Source organism: Xiphias gladius, chromosome 23 (assembly GCF_016859285.1).
Source record: "Xiphias gladius isolate SHS-SW01 ecotype Sanya breed wild chromosome 23, ASM1685928v1, whole genome shotgun sequence".
Taxonomy (NCBI): Eukaryota; Metazoa; Chordata; class Actinopteri; order Istiophoriformes; family Xiphiidae; genus Xiphias; species Xiphias gladius.
Window position 1 is genome coordinate 8448227 of NC_053422.1, and position 14883 is coordinate 8463109.

A 14883-nucleotide genomic window follows, 5' to 3' on the forward strand; every position below is an offset into this window, starting at 1 on the left:
GTCAGGGTGGTGAATGGTGTCTATTGAAGAGGGCTCAGGTGTGACTGTGTCTGTGTGTGTGTGTGTGTGTGTTCTGGGTCTGTGCATGCTATGTTCAGGCACTTACTAGCATGTGTGTCTGTGTGTGTGTGTGTGTGTGTGTGTGTGTGTGTGTGTGTGTGTGTGTGTGTGTGTGTGTGTGTGTGTGTGTGTGTGTGTGTGTGTGTGTGTGTGAAGTTAAATGGTATTGTACAGAGTCAGTAGGCTTGATCCTCCTCTGTGCACCAGTGAGATTTAAAGTCGTTTCCTGTTTTTTAAGGTCCACTTAGAAAGAAATGGCTCCCCGGGGCAGACTAAACTGTCATGGTGTCACACACTGACAGGGTGAAGACTAAATCAGAATAATCTCTCCCTTATGCACACGCACACACACACACACATGCACACACACACTGGATGATCTCTTGTGCTGTACCTCTCAAAGTTAAGGTAATAATATATGTGTTGTACTTTTCTCTCTTTTTTTTGTTAAAGTCACTATTGAAGATACTTTTCTCACAAACTAAGACATCTCCTTTTCTCTCTCTCTCTGTCTTTATCTCTCTCACTTTCCCTTGCAAACACACACAGCCAAACACATACACACATACAGTCACACGGACCTCTGCATGGCTCCAGGCTGTACAAATGAGCCCTGCCACTTCAGAGAGCTAAAGAAAACTATTCTGATGTCAGTGGTAATTATTCAGCAGCGTGTTCCCACAGCTTGTCCGACCCTCCCTTGCTCTCTCCCTCTCTCGCTGTCTCTCCCTTTCCATCTCCATCTCCATCTCCATCTCTCTGAGTGTGTGAGAGAGAGAGAAACTTCTCAGTTAATCTGATCCAGATTTCACACTTTGTCACTCAGTATTTCAGTCTTGTACGTTTGGTGCTGTAAATGTAATCCCCTCTAGGCAAGACACGACATGAACTAAATGATTTCACACCTGAGCTATTTGTCTTTCTGAGGTGAGCAGAAAGTGTTCCTGTGTAGGTCTACACTGTATAATCTATGATCCACATTACCTTTATTGTTGACATGTGCATTTAAAAAAAAGAAGACTAAAGAAGATGTTCGTGTTTAAAATGAACGCAAAAAAGCCACCACAGAGGATTTATTTCTGATTGTCTTTAGTTGATTTCCATACTCTGAAACCAAACCCGTATTATTATGTGCATATTAAACCTATGTTCTTTTAGTATCCATTTTTGTGCAGTTTAAAGATACACCACCAACATAAACCATGTATAGCTTTGGTAGATCAATTGGTTTTAATGGTTTAGAGCCTTGCAACCCCCCAAGTTGAAAGAATAGAAGACAAAAACGTCTGCTGCACGAAATGATTAAACTTTAAAAAATTGCATTTTTACTCTTTTCAAATCCTCATTTTTTTCTTGTGACAACCTTTAAAAGTTCAAGTTTGCAACCTGTGATGATGGGATCGCTTGGTTATAAGGGCTCACAAGCCAAGCAGGTTGGTTTAGGGAATTGGTCAAAGTGGTCTAGAACATGGTAGGACACATTTCTCTTTCCTGCCTTTTGATACTATGAACTATTACACAGGGCCCTCCGAAAAATCCTGCATTTTCTGACCAACTGACACAAGGCATGTTTTAAGCAACCACAAAGAAATTTTTTAATTAAAACAAATAAAATCACCGTTTTAATGCATTTTCCTGATGTAATCTATAGTAGTAGAACAGAGTTTATTCCTCTCAAACAATATGATCGTTGTTAGCCATGCAAGTGACGTGGCTGTAGGGAAGGCAATGCTAGTCTGTCAGTCAGTTTAGCAACCACTGAATGGATTGCCATGGCATCTGGTACAGACATTCATGTTCCCCCTCGCAGTGATATGTAATAACTTTGGTACTTCTAATAACTTTTTTATGTGATGTCATCCACTAATCACATGGTTGGCAGTCTGATCCGCGGCTATTCTTGTTCACATGTCAAAGTGTCCGTGAGCAAGACACTGAAATCCAAGTTGCTCCCAACTGGCAGGCCGGCGCCTTGTATGTCAGTCTGACAACATATGTGGGTGTGTGAATGGATGAAGTTGTAAAATGCTTCGACCATTAAAGCAGAAAAGCGCTGTGTAAGTGCAGTCCATTTACCATTCATGACTAATATCATTTATTTAAAAAAATGGACTTGAAATTAAATTTATCGACCTCTAGATGGCACTATAGTCTATCTCAGTCTTGTATAAATCACAATAGCTCTAGTATGCATTCCTGTACTGTGTGTGAAGGTCTTTGGACCACAGCTGCCTCTGATAGGGATCTACAGGATGAGGAAGGGATGCTCAGGAGGTCAAACACACACACACACACACACACACACACACACACGTGCGCACACACACACACAAGTCTATTCACATCTGCTGCTTTTGAAGTGGCTAAAAAGGATGAGATCGAGGAATTGTTGGACACACACAAACATACAAAGACAGGCAGTTTCGTTGTATTTTAGCGGAAGAGAGCTCAATAGGGGTGGTTTATGTGTCAAAGAGGAACAGGTGAGGATGGGTGACCTTAACCACTTGTATACTCTTCAATAAATACACACACACACACACACGCACACACATACACATACACACGCACACACACACACACACACACACACACGCACAAAGGCATCCCACATGTGAAGGCAGGGAGGCAGGCCGGTGCCTTTGAAGGGGCCTGGCCTCCACCAACTGTCCCATGCATGCTTGAGTGATGTCAGCACGCCTGTGGAAAGATTCCTTTCCTGTCATATAGACACGCACACATGTGCACACACACTACCTCTTTATCACACACAGTCTCTTTTCAGACAAACACACACCAGCTTGCCTTGCCTTTTTACAACTTTCTCAAACAAATACACATGCTCGCTCGTGCTCATGCTTGTGTAACACACGCTCTTGCTCGTATAAGACACACTGACTCTGACTTTCCTTCTCTCTTTTTCTTTTTCACACACACAGACACACACTTGGCAGGATGTGCGGGGAGAAAAAGGGGCCGAAAGACAACACCGAGATTAGGAGGCTTTTGTCACGGCTCTGTGGCAGGCTTTAAACGCCTTGGCTCCCTTCCCATCTGCCAGATTTCTTTCTTTTCTCACCCTGTATGTCCACATCCCTCTCTTTTCACAGGGGGGAGGTAAACATTTGGTACAGAGAGACAGAGAAAGGGAGTGAGGGAGGGACTGGTGGAAGAAGGATGGAAGCCGCCTGTTGCCCCCTTTTAGCCTCTTTTTTGTGTTTTTGTTTTTCTAGTTTTAATGGCAGCTTTGTGGCTGTGCGGAGGATGAGTGGAGAGAGGGAGAAGTATGCAAACAGAGCAGCACTTCAGTGCCAGCCAGGTGTCCGTGTTGTTCCCATCTGTGTGTGTGTGTGTGTGTGTGTGTGTGTGTGTGTGTGTGTGTGTGTGTGTGTGTGTGTGTGTTTGTGTTTGAGGCAACTGTGCTTTTGGGTGTGTGCCTCTGTGTGCACATGTTGGATATGCACATCACTTAAAAAAAATCTTTTGGATTTCAATGAGTAGATGTGTGTATGTTTTTTACAGGTGTGTGTGTGTGTGTGTGTGTGTGTGTGTGTGTGTGTGTGTGTTGTGTGTGTCTGTTTGAGCCCTTCATGGTCACCGACTCCATTCACCTGGGCGCTCCTTTCACAGTGGAAAGGCAGTTGCCGGTAAAAAGCTCTTTGGACAGTTTCTCCTCATCACCGACCACAGCTGCTGTTGACTCAACGGTTCCAGGAATCTCCTCCTTGGGTTCACACCCTTTTAACCAGCCAAACGCACACCAGACCCCTTCACAAGTGAGCAAAAGGTCCTGCAAAACCTCCAGGTCTAAAGGACCAAACATTTGCCCTGGCAATGGAGAAGATTTTTCACAGATAATTGTGATGGCGTAATTACTCAAAAAGAAGATCTGGTAAAGGTATGATCACTGGTGGGAGCAGGTTGAAAGTGCTGCAGCATTAAGAGAATACAGGACATTCAAAATCTTGTTAGGCTCCTTGGTATCTGTTGGTATTAACACTAATGGTATTTCAAATTTAGCAATATCTGAGATATTCCCCTGCTAAAATTGGAGCTTCAATCAACCGCTAAACAACTGTATAAACAAAACTATAGAAAAACTAGTAATTTTTTCTGAAGATGTATGTCAAACGAAAAAACCAACAGTGACCTCAGCCCAACAAAGGATTCATCCTGCAGATCAGCAGCTCAGGAATGTCTTTAGTAAATTCACACTCTTCTGCTCAATCCGTCACACAGGGCTACACGAGAGGCCTGCAAGGCCACAAGACCTGAAAGGCTAGGTTTCACTCACAAAAGGTTTCACTGAAAATATTCAACAATACCAAAGACTTATTTTCCCCCTTTTTCCCCCCTGTTGTCATTATTCCTTTATAAAAAAAAATCTTTTTAGGAACCCCTTTAAGTTAAGGTATCTTTCTACAAGACAGGATTTCAGTAGTTTCATACATGTCTCTTAAACCACCAAGAGTCCACTGGAACTCTATTAGTGAGAGGAAAAAGGCTTGTTAAATTACAAAATATGAAGGTCACATGTTTCATCCGGGCAAAACTACAGATTTTTAATCTAAATTTTGGGAGTGAGGGAAACTTTTCATTATAACCAAGGGAGCACTTATGAGGTGTGATGTAAATCATGTGGAGATGGTAAGAGATTTAAGAATATTTGAAACTAACCACATAAACTTTGAAAAGGTTTTTGAAATGTTTTCCTCAATTATTATTTGAATTAATCTGTTCTAACTACGAGCCATAGGTAAATTGTGTAAACAAGCCTTTTCTGTTAAAATAATTTGCGCTATATATCTTTTTCTTGCCATCAAACTTACATTACTTTCACAATATTAATAAGGAGAATCTGTTCTTTACATGACCGCCAGATCCTACCTGGGACTTGAGCTAAAGTAAGAGGGTTTCTATTATTAACACCTTATAAGCACTTCAACCAGCTTCAACACACCTTGCTAAATTAGCTTGTTTTGGTTTCTAATTTATTTTAGATGCTCACCTCGGACTGGACACCTGCATGTATTTTTTAACAGGATAATCTCTGCTTCTTTGTGTAACAGGATCCTTGGCCTGATATTGTATGTGTTTATTGTCGTGTCACTTTTACTGTATGCTGACTTCTCTGCCTGAATTCTTTTGGAAAAGCTCATAATCTCAGTGAGACTTTCACCTGGATAAAGAAAGGTTAAATACAAACAACCGGAAGCAGATACTTCTGTGGGCTGCACTAGAACCATATACCAACAATAAATATTTTGTTTTTCACTAAGTAATTGGAAGTAATTAAACTGTTAGATTCTTTGGAAGTGTGGATCACTCTTTTTAAGGTTTTCCCTAAATGCCTAGAAAACTAAAAGAAGTATGATAGAACACTTGAATTTTAACATGAATAAACAACTAATTTTGTTTCAGCAATTTAAATGACAAATCAAAGTAGGAACGGGGGAGAGGGAAAGGAGGAAGGGTCCTGTTTTGCACATTTTTTTCCCTTCTCATTCAACACTTCCAGACTCTCCATTGAGCAGCAGTGAGCTCAACACATCTGTCAACATCTCAGCTCTGTGTCATCCTCCTCCTCCCTGCTTTTCTACATCTTTTCCTCCTCTGTCTGTCCTCCCCATCATCCTCCCCCCTAACTCTTCAAGTCAATCAAATTCACAGGAGATAACCAGGAACACACACACAAAAAAGCAGGAAAAGGCTAATCTCTAAGATAAGAAAAGAATGAGAGTTGAATGTCAAGGATGGAAACAACCTGGGAAAGTCACACAGTATTTGGCTTGTATAGTATCTTTTATCAGGTCAGTTTTTTCCTCCTCAAATCTCATGCGTACAAAAATGTAGAGTGTAACATATATTTCACAGCTTTACATCTTACATATCACTTGCTCGGCTATTTATTTATCATCAGTGAACCTTTCCAGATCATGGAAATCCATGGGCTCCAGGATTTGTAAATCCCCTGGGTTAGGTCATACAGTCATGACTTACTGTTAGCTTTGCAAAATTTTCAAAACCGCAAATTCCTCTGAGGTATTTTTCCTTCACTGTATATTTTCATTTTTTTTCTCTCAATCCTCTTTTCTTCCCCCTTCCACATCCAATATCGCCTCAACCCCTTACTCAATATTTGACCTTACAATCTAGAAAGTTATGAAATTGTATATGCGTATTGCTAATCCTATTTTGGTCAAAACATCCAATACATGAGGGGAAACTATACATGGATCAGTCTCCGTCCATTTAATATGTGATGGCTTATCTAATTTAAATGAAATCTGGAGAAACAAGGGGTGCAAAACAAATATGGGAAATGAGAAGTTTTTGGCAAAGCTTTTCTTTTGCTTTCCATTCTTATATAACTCTTTCTGTTGGACTTTATTTTAATTGACCTGACTTTTAATTATTGTTTTATCTGTTCTTTGTTAGCTCTGAGAAATGATGTTTAAACTATTAATCTAACTGTTAACCTATTGATTCCTGCAAAGTAAAATTTGCATTGTCATGTGAATAAATGCCTGCTTGCTACCCTCTATTATTTATGATAAATTGCAATAATTGAACTTACAGCCACTTCCTGGAACCTATATTGATCTCAGCACCTAGAGTCTGATATGTCTTTTTCTGGTAAAACATCTCATGCATGGTTGGATCAACAAACAGGCATACTGAGCACAGGCCCAGGGGCCCAAGGGGTCTGGGGGGGCCTCAGCTACAGTGTATGTGATGTCTATGCAACTTCTATGAAGAGACTGTTATTACAGCTGCACTAATTCAGTATTTCTATATTAACATGTGGATCAAATGGCTACGTATAATGCAATAGAGTTCACGCATAGTGACAAAGCCCCAGGGATTTGCCATCTGACTCCGCAGAGCGTTTTAGCGTCTTTCAGCTCATTGTTTTGGTTTTACTGCCCGAAGTTTTGGTTCAGTCACACCACTCTCATTAACCCGGTTCCCATCTGCGGCAGGCAGCTGTTTTCAGTGAAAAAGCTCTGACAAATACAATGTACACTTCCTGCTCAGTACCAAACAGCATACAGACAATGGTAGAGACTATAGTGAAGCATTTAACAGCTAAAGTCAGATATTTTCCCCGGGAGTTGGTGTACCAAAATAGAATTAGAGCTTGGATATTTGATGTAAAATTACCAGGTGGAAAGAAACACAATCCCAAACTAATGCTAATGTTCCTCTTTGTTTTCTGGATGTGTGAATAGACACCTGTTTGCTAAAACATTAGCAATATCAACGCGTCATAAAATGTTAATGTTGTATTTATAGGTTGTTCTTCTCAATTAATTCAGCTGTAAAATATCTCGTTGGAAAGTCAAAGAGCTCAATCCAAAGTAAGGATGTCCTGGATGATGGGTTCCCATGCAGACCATCGCAGGAGTGCAACCTACAGATACTCAGCTTCATCAACGCAAAGTCCAACGAAGCTTCATAGTCAAGCAGACGATGAGAAGTACTGTGCGAAAACACCAGAGGAAGTTGCATCCAATGATGTTACTAAAAAAACTGAAGACCATGGAAATGACTATGTTTGTTTGTGTATCATTTTATCCTGTTCTCATGTCCTTTCCTGTTGCCTTCCTCCGCCCTTTCGCAGTGCCCCATCCTTTCAACAGTATTTTTCTGTCATCATCTTCCTCTCCTAAAATGAGTCAGCGACGGAGCGAGAGTCGCTGGGCCTTCACACCCTCCATCTGCACGCAACGCTTGTCCATCTGTCATCTCTCTCGACAGACATGTTGACAGACGAAACGCTGGCTGCAGCCCTCGCAGCTGAAGGGCTACAACTATTTAGAGAAGGACATTCACTTAAAAACAGTCCCATGGTACTGTGAGGTATTGTACTGGATGGGACTGTAATCCCTCTCTGTCTACGAAACAGAGAATTGAAGCAGCGAGACAGACAGATCTGGGACATCGAAAAAAAAGAAAGAAGGGAAAAAAAAAGGAAAAAGGAACAAAACTCTTTGCATTTGAATGCAAAATGCTTGGATAGAATTTTATCTTTAAAAACAAAGACAATACCACAGAGATTTTACTTTTTTAATGGCACCAATAACGTGATTACAATGGGAGGAAACATTTTTTTATCCTAAATGATGATAGACTGTACAAGATTGTCGATACAAAGATTATCGATAAAATTTTGTATATTCCGCCAGCATGTATAAATACAGTATCTTACAATGACATGAACATGGTGTTTGCTACATAGCTTACATTATGACTATAATACAAAATCCACTCATGCAGTATAATGCCCAATTATATGAAAATAACAAACATGGTTAAAAGAAAAATAAATTAGAAACACACTTTCTTTTTGACTCTTGAGACACTTTAGCATTTACAATGGTTTGTGGGCCAGTGTGTTAGAGCTACTGTATGGTCCAAAGCATTCTCACTAAATTACCTAATATTATCTATACTTTCAACACTACTATCATTTCATGTACATACTAGTGGTAAGTGCATATATACAGTCTGTCTATTGGCAGTCCATTAGCTTTGATGCATAAAACTCTCAGGTTTAACATGTGAAGTGAGATAAAATAATAGCAGTGACTGGAGAAAATTTTATTTTTGGACAATTTTTCACCCTTCCAATACCCGAGGCAAAACAATGAAATTACATACTCCAGCTGTTGTTCAGGGTGACTTTGTCAGCAGACGTTTCAAAGGAGAAAAGATGGGGAGGACAAGAAAAACATCTCAAAGGGAGAGTACGAAAGCAAAAATTTCAAACGCTATTTTTAGTTATTGCTGTTGCTAGAGAGGCGTATAAAGGAACACGTGTCTCCCATTGGAACTGTACAATAACCATTTAGGCAGCAGAGTAAGCATCCTTTTTCTTTTCTGTTCTGATGTTTTAATTTAGTGGGTTTATGCAGAAGAGAGGAAACCTGCTGGAAGGATGAATAAAGAGGACGACATGGTCAGAGGGCTTCTGTGTTTGAGGGACGTGAGTTGCATGCTGTAAGCGTCTGAATAGATTTTTGTACAGCCTTACAGATGATAAAGATTATCTGTAGGCTGCATTTTGTATGTGATCAAATCGGTGAGGAAGATCACACTAAGAACTTCACAGGTATCAAACAAATTTTTTTTTGACGTAACTTAAAAATATATGAAGAAAGAGACTGGAGTCAGTTTCAAAGCTCAAGTCTGCAGGCCCACTGTTCTTTTCTGGACAAAAATAATGTACCAGTGAGTATTATTTAAAAAATGGGCATATATGATTTATCTGTATTAATATATATGTACATTTTCCTACTTGAGTTTAAAGATTTATGTGCAAAAATATATGGCGAAAAACAACCACATGTGTAACTGAGTTTACCAGGTGATTTCAATATATCCCTTCCTGTCACATGGTTGTTTAAACACCCTTGTAAAGTTCTCACTGTTGTATTTTAGATGTCCTGAAGAAAGCCTGCCGAGGGAAATCTTAACTAAATACAGTACAAAAACAATCAACTACATGACAAGCCTACAGTTCATAATTTCACATATATACAGTACCTCTCTACATTTCCCACCTTTTTAAGTTAAAAAAAAACCTCTGGACGGAGTCACCCCAATTCTTTAACCATACACATGGCTAAGTGTGCCTTTCAGAGAGAGCTGTAATGTAAAACAGCTGAAACCAAAATCTTAACTTAGCATATCATTTTACACAGTTTTTATTTAGTGGTCAGATTCATGAGCACACACAGGAACAACATGATGGACACCTGAGAAAGAGCAAGTCTGTTATAAATGGCTGTGTACTGAGAAGGTTTGTTGCGGCTGTTTTTTTTTCTTTTTTGTTTTTCTTTTTTTAAATGAGGTTCTGGTGGGTCTAAACACATTTATCATGGGCTGGTTCTACTACCAGGAGCACTGAGAGCATTAATGCAATTATATGCTGAGAATAAAAGTCATCCAAACTAGAAAATGTAGGAATCAGAATATCTCTAAACACTTCAAAGAAGAAAATCCAGCATTGCTATTGCACTGTGAGAAAGTGAAAGTCTACTTCTTCTAGTTTTACAGCTGATTTTGATGCTTCCGTAGCTGCAGTTTCAAAAGCAATCTATAGATTTTGGATTTGAGTGCTTGTAAAAAAAAAAGTTCACGGGCTGGAACCTTTTTTCATTATGGTCACTGGGTTTTTGTGGATCCCTGACATCCTTCTCCTGACGAATTGGGTCCATGGGGTCTTATAATCTCAAAATACAAAATCATCACCTTGCAGCTAGGACAGTTCAGCCAGCTCAGTTGTAAGCTTTTAGCTTAGACTGACTAGCAAAATATTTTATTTTTGGACTAACCGCTTTACTCCCAACAGCTTTTGAAGACCTCACTGACACATTAAGGGCCCTGCACAAACGCACAGGTGCTTTCAGTTTGGCTGATTAGACCTCTGCTCAGGATGAAGCCAGGAGGAACAGCATTAGGAATTACCTAAATTTACCAGATTCTATGTATTAATGAGAATGATAAAGGCTCTACGTTTCCCATTCTAAAAAGTATAACAAAATTTAAATGAGAGCGAGGGAGATATCAGTGAAGTTGAGTCTGTTCATGCCCACAGTCCTGTGCAGAGGTCTAGATAGTTGAAATAAGTGACAACAGCTGCAGCAGTGTACCATAGGCATGTACGGGGCTTTAACATGGGGTTAACATGAAATCTTGGTGATCAAATTGTATTCAAATAGTGCGAGAAGGCATAAAATCCACATGTAAATCCTTTCAAATACTTACGTAGATCTCATTATTTAAAAATCTCTTAAGGTGGTTATTAAAATTAGTGGTAACTCTGCAAACGACTGAATCAAAACATGCAGGATCATGTATCCCAGATACTTTCTTGAATGTACTATTATAATTCATTGCCAATGTAGAGCAACAAGACAAGCTGATATACTTCTAGATGCTCAGTGGGTACTGCCATAGTGATCAACATTCATCTTCATGAAAGACTTTCTGCACCATATATGGCTCTAAGTTTAATGATAACAATACTCTTATTCAAATCTTTTAAATCTTCTTATCTTATCTTCATCTTATATCTTATCTTCTTCTAAATCTTATAATAGCCTAACAATAACATGTGATATAGCTGAAGATCCGAGAGTGATCCATGAAATCACAATTCTTAGAAGGCACCATTTTACATTGGGGCATTGTTGAAGATCCCTTTGTACTTTGTTTGAACATATGACATGACGAGAACTGATATCCTTCGTTCCTCTCATTTTCTAAAGTCAGCAAGCATCAACTAAAGCTGAAAAGGAGACAATGAAAAGAGGAAATGCCACCATTCTCCGGGAAGCAAGGGGCCGGAAACTGTCAGTGGATGTACTTTACTTATTAAAGTTGTAAGAGATCGAATGGCTACCTCTGCAACCGCTGTCGGGAGGAGGTCCTAGGTTGCAGCAGAAATCACATCGTAGCTGCTGCCAAACTCAGTCTACTAAGAGAGACTGATATCAGCTCTTTTTCTCACAGCACCCAGATAGCAGCTGGGCGTTTATCAGAACAGCTGTAGGCCCGGCAGAGGCAAAAACCAGCAGCCCTCATCTTTGCTGAGGGTGCAGATACAGTGGCGTGTGTCTTGTTTGCTTCTCTGAGTTGTGGTTCTTATGGCTCAGTTAGCTGACGCCTGAGATATACTCTGAAAGTAAGCTACACATTACACACATGCTATACTATTCTTTATAGATTACCCAGGGTGAAGTAGCATGCTAAATGCCATATAGTCATATTCCAATATATACATGAGTAGCTATAGTTGGAGCCTTGTAGTGTAAGCGAGCTGTATTTGTACTGTTACTGAGGGGGTTGTGGTTGTGGCCATAGTACTAAAAGTACAGAGGCAGATAAATTGTTGGCTTGTTGTAAAGTTACCTTGAAGCTGTGAGTTCACTGTTGCCTCAAATAGGGCTTTTGAGCAAAAAGGGAGAGGTTTATATATTTACAGAGGAGGTTTTATTTAACCAGAAGCTCGAATAAAACATATTTTGGGATTTTTGTCTCATAGATTGCAATGGATTGGCTCCCTGGTTGGCTAAAAATAAAGATCTCTGTCTTCTCTCTTTACATTCTTCATTGTTTGTGTCTTGAGTAAGTCCATTAACACAGATTTGGCTGCAGCAAAATGAGAAAGATCCCAATGTTTGTTTATGAATCCGCATGGTGTCTTGCATGTGGCTTTCCTTGTTCTTTGCAGCAGTTAGTTGTAACTGTTGTGACTGAGTTTGCATGCACAGGAACATGTTCATCTAAGAGTTCAATATGAAGCCTTGCTGCTAACACTGGTAGTGAATGTGCTGGTGCTGGTGCACTTTCCCGTCCACGTGTGAATGCGTGTGAGTGTGAATATCCGTGTAGATCTTCGGGTAGACCTTCGGAGCCAATCCAGCGCCTCCTTGAGCCAGGAGCAGCTGCTGATGGGCAATGTAGTCCTCATATGAAAGACAATCTTTATCCCCGCTGGCCGGTTGAGGAGGCAGCGTTGGGCAGGCTCGGTCACGATTGGCCACAGGTAGACGCTGAGCAGCAGGCAGAGCGGTGGAGGAAGAAGGGGAAGAAGAGGAGCAGGTGCGTTTTGATTGGCAGAACCAAAGGAGGGCAGTGCCTAAGATAAAGGCAACACCTGCTGGTATTCCAATAATGACGGGCCAGGGTAGGCTCGGTGTTGTTGCAGTGGGGATAGAGTTGATTTGGGGCTTCAGATCTGTGACAGAATGAAAGATGCAGAAATTAAGGAAAGGACAAACAGCTCAAAATATGAATAATGTGTCTAGATTTTAATGTAACACACTCTCATAGATTCAATAATGTTGTTTTGCTTGCTAGGATGATGTAACAAAAGGGGATTTGTTATTTTTTTTTTCAGCAGCATGCTGACAATGATGGCAACATGCCATTTAGCCTATTGTGTTGTTAGCTTGCTGTCGTTGGTTAGCATCCTTGTAGCTGATGGTGTAGCTGGTGATTTTATAGAATAGGGCAGCAACTAACGATCATTTTCATTACCAATTAATCTGGTGATTATTTTCTCAATGAATTTATTAAAACAGTGAAAAAACCCTTGTTATAATTTCCCACAACCCAATGTAATGTCTTTAAATGTCTGTTTTGTCCAAACAACAGCCCCGAACCCAAAATGATTCAGTTTACCATCATGTACCACAATGAAAAACATCAAATCCTCCCATTTGAGATGCTGGAACCAGCAAATATGTGACATTTTTGCTTAAAAATGACTAAAACATGTATTTGATTAACAAAATAGTTTCCAGTTCATTTTCTGTCAACAGACTAATCATTTAATAGACTAATCGTTGCAGCTCTATTATAGACAGAGGTGTATGATAGCCAAAGTAGGTTAGCCAGGCAGATACAATGTAAATATGTGAGTGAGGATATTTCAGGGGTTGATGCTACATTTTCTGGCAAGTACAACAGGAGTTAATCGGTTATTTGCCACTAATGTATATCAAATGAAACATCAAGGTAACAGCCTCAAACTGTGAAGACTAGGAAATGTATCCTGCATTCACAAGGCCAAAAAACAGCTGGTCAAGTATCTTCCTCATGATCATATACATTCCTCTCCCTATGTGTCAAACGCTATTTTCTCTCTTTCTTCTTCCAACCTGGTAGGACAGTCAGGTAGGCACTCCTGAAGCTGTAGCCCATAGTATTGGCTCCCAGGCAGATGTACATGCCAGCATCCTCCTCCTTGGCTCTGGTTATCAGCAGCTTGTTGAGGTAAGATCCATCAGGACGTGACCAAACCTCTCCTGTAGGCAGGACCACAAAGCGATGGTCCCCCACCTTTGAATAAAATCATACAAAGGACAAGCTTATTGATAGGTTCAGTCAAATATTACTGGTTAACCATAATCTGTTTCAGATGATTGTGTTTTCGGTGGAGCATGTGCTTGTACCTCTATGGTGGAGTTAAATTTGTTCTCATCACCAGGTTCGACTCTTTTAAGCCACTGGATAACCGGCTTGACGTCACTGCGGACTTTACACTGAAAAGACGTGGTTCCTCCGTAGTCCACGGTGGTGTTGACAGGGTGAGTTCCAGTCAGGATGGGTTTAGAGTTGGTGCGCTCTGCAGAAAGAGACACAAAAGAGACAAACACACAGAAAGAGAAACTGTGATATTAATTTGTTAATATTAATATTAAATTATATGTTTCCCAAGCATTAATTGAAGAAGATGGTTTGATTATTGTATTTTGGAAAAGCACAGTGAGGAAAGAGTATGTACTACTCAATTTGTTTGTACTGAACAAAACTTAAAAATGACACAAGCACTGAGAGAATATTATAGGGTTTGAAAGCATCTGCTGTATTCATCACCACATCCCCCCTCTCTGCTGAAGATACAAAAACAGATCCCTTATCATCAGCTCCCGCCTTTTCTTTCTCAGTTTATGTAGCAGAATAAACACACCTGCCAGAGATATTCAGTTGTCTCCGTTTTGGAATCTGTTCGTGCAATCTCACAGGAACATAATCCGAGAAAATTAGTCACTTTTTTTTTTTTTTTCTTGTTTGACATCAGCTGTTTCGAACCTCGTCTTCAGCAAAATTCAAAAGGCATCCTCAGTCTTGGCTGTGCTAGAGGATTAATTCATGAAGTTGGAAAGAACTATAGTTTCTACACTGCCTGTGACGTTCCGGGAGGCTCTTAAGGGGATGGGGAAAAGTTGCAGGTTTGAGACTCTGAGAACGTCTTACAGTGCTAGCTCAGTTTTCTTCGTTGTTCTGGTGCAAAAACAACACTAGAAC

General features: G+C 40.1%; 1 protein-coding gene across 1 annotated transcript in view; it reads right to left on the reverse strand.

The window, feature by feature from the left end:
- Positions 1-8143: 8143 nt before the first annotated feature.
- The window catches only part of fgfrl1a (fibroblast growth factor receptor like 1a), a 74582-nt gene continuing 67842 nt past the window's right edge, over positions 8144-14883 (reverse strand). The window contains exons 6-8 of the mRNA XM_040120381.1: positions 14028-14200; positions 13734-13914; positions 8144-12808 (exon numbers count right to left, since the gene is read on the reverse strand). Of these exons, the coding sequence (XP_039976315.1) occupies positions 12381-12808; positions 13734-13914; positions 14028-14200 (782 nt within the window). The 3' untranslated portion in view covers positions 8144-12380. The remainder of the gene's footprint in view (positions 12809-13733; positions 13915-14027; positions 14201-14883) is intronic.